Below are 6,212 nucleotides of genomic sequence, written 5' to 3' on the forward strand. Positions count from 1 at the left end.
AGAAAAACTAACGTTACTCAAGTGTATACCAATCTGTGGTAGAATAGCCACAAAGCCACCTTGGCTAGCAGTTAAATCTAAGCAAAATCCGACATGAACACTATTACAATCAATTAAGCTACTTATAAATCAGCTAATTTTGAATCTGACTTCATTTTATTGGCAAATTTACAAATATATGTGGCTAACAGGATAAAACGGCTCAGCATCAACGATATGATTATTTTTCTCTCAATATGTCCTGAACGCAGCATTATTGCTGTCGTCACTTCCTGCCTCACAACTTCCTGTTAGAGATGGCGGCGACCTTGTGTGTAAAATTAATACCGAAACAAGGTAATGTACAGCCAACACTTCGTTTCTATCATTAGTTATGTGTCTGTAACGAGTACGTACTTTGTTTCCTGTCTTTTCCTGTCTTGTCTAGAACTAGTTAAGCTCGTAGTATGTTTTAGTTTGATCAGATCAGCTAGCCGGTGTTAGCACAGCAGCCTCAGCGCAGCTAGCTGAACGTCAGCAGGTAGTTGATCAGGTGTTTTAAACAGACTCTGTGTCTTTCAGGATGGCTTCCCCTGACACAGAGTGTCCGACACGGCTCCAAGGCTGTGACTCGACACAGGAAACCGATGCACATCCTCAAACATAAGCTCGTGGCTGTCACACAGTACATGCCTCCTGCACGGGTTGCTCCTACAGGCGCGTATCCATCCCAAAACAAGAGAGTCCAGGAGGTAACACTCACCCCCTACTCACCCCCTTCTCACCCTGTCTCTGCCACGAAAGGCCAAGAGCCAATATATGAAATTATTAGTGAGTTTCCAGAGCTGCACATCATGCAGACACCAAAACATTACACCCATATAGGATTTCTGAGCAGCATTCACCAAAAGCATGAGTTGATGAGAGGATGATGTATGTGACCTGAAGTGTCCACATACCTTTTGACTTATAATGTATATTATTTATATCTCCATGTTTCATTGTCTCCAAATAAATCAGTTTCTGTGGAATTATTTGTTTCAGTATAACTTGTGTGCGTATCAGTAAATAGGGCTGGTGCATCAAATGACTGGTCACAGTGGTATTCCTCTTTGCTTAGTCATTCATCAGGAAATATAACGTAACTTTGCAAACTTCTGGCTTTTGTATTTAATCTAAGCATAGCTCTCGTTCAGTGCTTGTTAATTTCAGCTTCTTTTGTCGGATTTTGTAGAAAAAATGTTTAATTCCTCAAACTACGGTATCTGAAAAAGTAGTTTTGTGATCTATTTTTCTTGATTAAACTGAAGGTTAGTAGCTCTACTTCCACTTCTCTGTGAATCAAACTCATCTCTTTTGTCGTGTCAGGATAACGCTTTGATGTTAATCCTGAAGAGGGATTTGAAGAAAGTGTTCCAGGACTTTAAGATGGTCGCTGTGGTCCAGAACAACAACAGCAATGCTGAAGACATGATGTTTCTTAAGCACAGACTTTCCAAACATGGCATCACCGTCAAATTCTTCCCCAACCAGGTAAAAGCTGACATTGTTTGTATTCTTGTGGAAGTTTTCAAAGCATGAGTATTGTGACAGTGAGTTCAATGGCTTTATTAGACAGTGGCAGCAGAGAGGTGGTGGGATATTAGGGGAGAGAGAGTTGAGGAAAAACATGCAACAAAGATCTCAGCCTGCGGATCGGTTCACGGACGGTGCCTTTAAAGGAGAACTTTCAAACTCCTTTGGGGCAGCCGTGTCTATTCTAAGTGTCTGACAACATTATGTAAAGGATCCTTACAGAGGTAGACCTGTGAGATCCTTTTTGTTTAACCAGAAATTAAGAAATTAAGCAGTTATGTCACTTTCTTCAAAGCCACCAGACTCCATTGATAAAAACACTAATTTAGTGCACAGAGCACAGGAGTTGCTGGCTCATCGCTAATGCAGCTAATCTCTGCTGTCAGAAAGGACTTCCATGTTTAACCTGTAGCTATTATTATTTTGTTTATCATGGGATGTTACATGTGAGTTAGTGTCATAATTCTCCTTTGTATATATAATTTTTTAAACTAAATTTCACCTTTTAGGATCATTAAGGACTATTCTAATTTTCCATCATGCTGTTTTCTACAGGTGACGCGGTCGTTCCTGAGTAACAGTGTTTACTCCAACATGGCTCCTCTGTTCATCGGCCCCACAGTTCTGTTTGTTAGCAAAGAGCCGAAGGCGAAGGAGATGCTGTCGACTCTGAGGGCCAGCCCCCAGATGACGCTCCTGGGTAGGTTTATCTTCTGTGTCTGCATGTCTGCTTTTTAAGAATGATCTTTTTTTTTTTTTATGTTTGCTGACAGAGATCACACATGGACCGTAGAAATCCTCAGGAAATTGATTTACACAAAAACATGATTGTGACTCCTGTTGTCCCACAAAAAAAAACCATTTTAGCTCATTTTCCACTGATGGATAGCTGACTTCAGTAGTGTCATCAGTCACAAACAATGGCAACAACAAGCATGTCCCATTCATGTTCATCACTTTTTATTCTCCCCCGCAAACAGTTTCCTTTGTTTGTGCTACTTGTGTGTCTGTATTTGCTGATGTTTTCTCACTTTGCAGCATTTTTCTGTGTTGTTAGTTTGTTTTTTTCCTTGTTTTGTCTATTTGTGCGTGTTTTCTTGAGTTACAGTGCGTCGAGCACTCAGCCACCGTCCAAATATCTTTATATAGATATCTGAAATCACTAGAGACCAAATTAATGATGTCAGACAGTGATCAAAGATTCTGAATTTAGAATGACAGAGAGCAGCAAATTCTCACTTTAGAGAAGCAGTAGTTAATTTAACTTTGTCGTCGTCGTCATCATATCATTATTTTTCAGCCATTCGGTCAGTGTATTAATCATTTTAGTCCATTAGAATAAGATTAAAAGGCAGATTTAATATCAAAACTAGCATAAATCCAACATGCTGGACATGTGGATCTCAATACAGGTTATATGCAATGTGATGGGAGAAGACTCTTGTTTGTCATTCATTAATTTAAATAAGAAACTTATTTAACTGTGGCTGACTCACTCCACTGCTCATCTCTCATCAGGAGCCTGTATAAACAACACGCTGCTGAGTGCACAGGGGGTGCTGAGCTACTCTAAACTGCCGTCAATGACCGTTGTCCATGGCGAGCTGGTCAGCGGCCTGACGATGCTGACCTCCCACACGGCCTCCATGCTGCAGCACCACTCGGCCCATCTGTCCGCCCTGCTCGGACAGTACATCAAACAGCAGAGCGCGGACGACAGCACAGAGGCAGCTCCTAAAGCAGAGGCCACGTAGAGCTTCAGGGGACATCACAGGGACTGTTTGCAGATTTCCAGCTGCTTGGAGCGACGAGGAAGAGTTGGGTTGGACGCATACTTTAAAATGTAATGTTATTCAGAAACTAAACTCTGGAAAACAGGAAATTCATGAAAATTAGAGTGGAGCAGCTCAGTTGGTGCTAAATTAAACTACACTATACAACGTGCATCCACCCAAAGGAGAACTGTGGCTGCTGAGAACGAAGCAGGCTGCAGACTTGACTGTTTTCAGCGCTTCTCAAGTCTCTTCCGAAGTCTTGGATGGACAATGCTGCAGACATTTCAAGCAATTCCTTTATTTGAGGATAATAAATAAACTATGTCAACACAATCTGTTGCTGCGTCTCTTGTTTTTTGGATGCAAGTCTTGCAGGATTTGTCAGACATGAATTGATTTTTAATTTATTTAGTTTTTTCTGAATTCATCATCTTTACATTTGCTTTGGCCAGTTGACACGTACAGTAATTCAGCAGAGTGCCAGCTGGAGTGTTGTAAGGCATAAGTGGCATCATGAAAACCACTCCAGCCAAAGTAAACACAAGTGGTCACAGACCCTGATAGTTAATCTGCAGATTACTGCATGTTAATCTGGGTCAGTTAGTCTATAATGGCCGGTCTTTGGACGTTACTCAGACACTCACTCCAGCAGCCCACTCCTCTGCAAAAGAGAGGATGTTTTAAAAACACATCTAGACTCAGAAACTAAACTAAAGGCACATAGAATTACTAATGACAGATTAAAATGGCTGAATATGCTTTGATATTATTGATATTTATCAGAATATTGATGATTGGAGCTGCTGACCAGGAGGAGCTGCCAGCACCGTTTACATACTGTCGATATAAAGTTAAATTTAGGCTAAATTACCACTTGTAGTGAATATTTCCCAAAAAAGAACCCATATGGATAAATATTGGTGTTTTCAGAAGTTTATTAATACATAGAAGAAACTTTCTACTGAAAATACTAATATTTTATGGATCCCACCACTTTCCACCAGGATGTTAAAGCTCGTACTCTTTGCCTAACGCTTGAAACGGAGTACCCTCTGAGTGTACACTTTAGTGGAGGTTGGCTCGATGATTTACCCTCCACTGCATCCCTGCTAGACGCTCTGAGTAATTCCAGCTAATGCGGATAATGCCCAGGACACATTACGCACGGGGCGCGCGCCCTGCGACGCACAGCTCTCCTTGGATTTGGAGGGAGCTCGTGTCACCCACCGACTGAGAGGACTCGGTCGGTGAGATTATGTGAACGGAATTAGTGATTATCTGCGGAGATAACCTGTAGTTTGACTTCTTTTTTTCAGCGGTGTTCGATGGAAAAGCGTTTTCTTGGTCGACATGGTGATTTTCCGCAGTTACTTAACCGCCAGATGAGACACTTGTTGGATTTATCAGGCGCAGGGGACCGCGACAGATGATGAGAGTCGGGGGTGAATTTCAGGTAAGACTTTAAACATAACCATTCTTAGACAACATGAATGTGAAATACATGAGTTTGGCTTCAGTTCTGAAGCAAAATTGCTGCCAAACTCATTAAGATGTTTAATGTAATTTAGCTTTTACATGTAACATCCAGTAATCACCTTCAGGAACACATCAAGGCCTCTGTTCATGTAGCTAAAATACACCTTAAAGGGTGAAATGCTGGCACAATGACTTCTTAATGGGCTTTAGATAAGAGCCTGCACAGCCCTGAATAGTTCTCCTGAAGGACTTGTGTATAATCAGACTGAAGCATTTTCACTCACATATCTCAGATCAGCTGCTTCCTGTCAAAACAAATGCAGAGTGTGTGTGTGTGTGTGTGTGTGTGTGTGTGACAGACATCTACTTTCTGCTAACAATCACACATTTAGATGTAAATTACTCACATTGCCCCCCTCAGATTTTGGATTATAAACATTCAGACTTAGTTTATTTAAAGTGTTTGTGCTGCATATGGAGTCGCTCTCATTCATGAATATTTCAACCTTCACTGGCTGTAGTTTTAAGTCCAAAAATGAGATTATGGCTGTTATAATCCTGGCATTTTAACCCCATCCCCTGATATGATGCATCCTTTGCTTTGGCTTCCATTTTCATATAATGAACTCATGATGCCACTTATTAATCGATATGCACGTACATATCTCCTCTCCTGTGGGTCAGACACGAGGAAAAGTTCATTCTGACCAAGAATTATTTGTCTGTTTGGCCTTTAAATGTGTTTGAAAGTGGTTGTGGGCCATAAATGACAAATTTTCAATAGATTATTTTTGCAGAAACTCCTCCTAAAGCCTTGTGGAGACAGAAACTCTTGGCTGCCATCCAATGAGATCAAAATAATTTTTTTAACCTGGTGAATATTCCTTTGCGTTCTTCCTTGACTAAGCAAGCTCAGAAACTTGCAAATCCTTTCATCCTGTTTCCAGCGCATGCTTTCATCACCGAGGTCAGTTACTGTCATCCTCTGCTGCTCTTACGTAACAGCGAGCCAGGCTGCTCCTGCTCAGATTTAGAGGGATATCGATTTGGATGTAATACGGCAGTCATTGTGTGTCCACCGAGATGGCCTATATTCTCACTGTGTCAAAGTTCACAGGGATTCTTTGCACTCTGCAGACTGATGGTGATCGCAAATACAGAGTTTATTGTTGACTAAAGTCTGAGCGAAGCACACTGGAAATGCTGCAGCTGCATGATGTGTGCTGCGTTTTCTCCATGCAAACAAAATGTGGTCGCTACGTGTTCTCATGGAGGCACCAGCTGCATGTTTTATGTTTCTACATCTACAAAGAAGTAAAAGGTTTTTAAAAAGTGCCATAAAAACAAAGGAAATTATTATTATTATTATACTTTTCGATTAATCTAATCTGGTAATTTCAAGCACTT

At 41.0% G+C, this 6,212-nt stretch overlaps 1 protein-coding gene across 1 annotated transcript; it reads left to right on the forward strand.

Moving 5' to 3' along the window:
* Positions 1-283: 283 nt before the first annotated feature.
* mrpl10 (mitochondrial ribosomal protein L10) lies at positions 284-3,653 on the forward strand. Its single transcript, XM_070852104.1, has 5 exons — positions 284-336; positions 562-731; positions 1,348-1,512; positions 2,110-2,254; positions 3,073-3,653. The coding sequence occupies exons 1-5, from the start codon at positions 297-299 to the stop codon at positions 3,306-3,308; spliced, it is 756 nt and encodes a 251-aa protein (XP_070708205.1). The 5' UTR covers positions 284-296; the 3' UTR covers positions 3,309-3,653.
* The last annotated feature ends 2,559 nt before the right edge of the window (positions 3,654-6,212 follow it).

Source organism: Pempheris klunzingeri, chromosome 20, assembly GCF_042242105.1.
Source record: "Pempheris klunzingeri isolate RE-2024b chromosome 20, fPemKlu1.hap1, whole genome shotgun sequence".
In the NCBI taxonomy this organism is placed as follows: Eukaryota; Metazoa; Chordata; class Actinopteri; order Acropomatiformes; family Pempheridae; genus Pempheris; species Pempheris klunzingeri.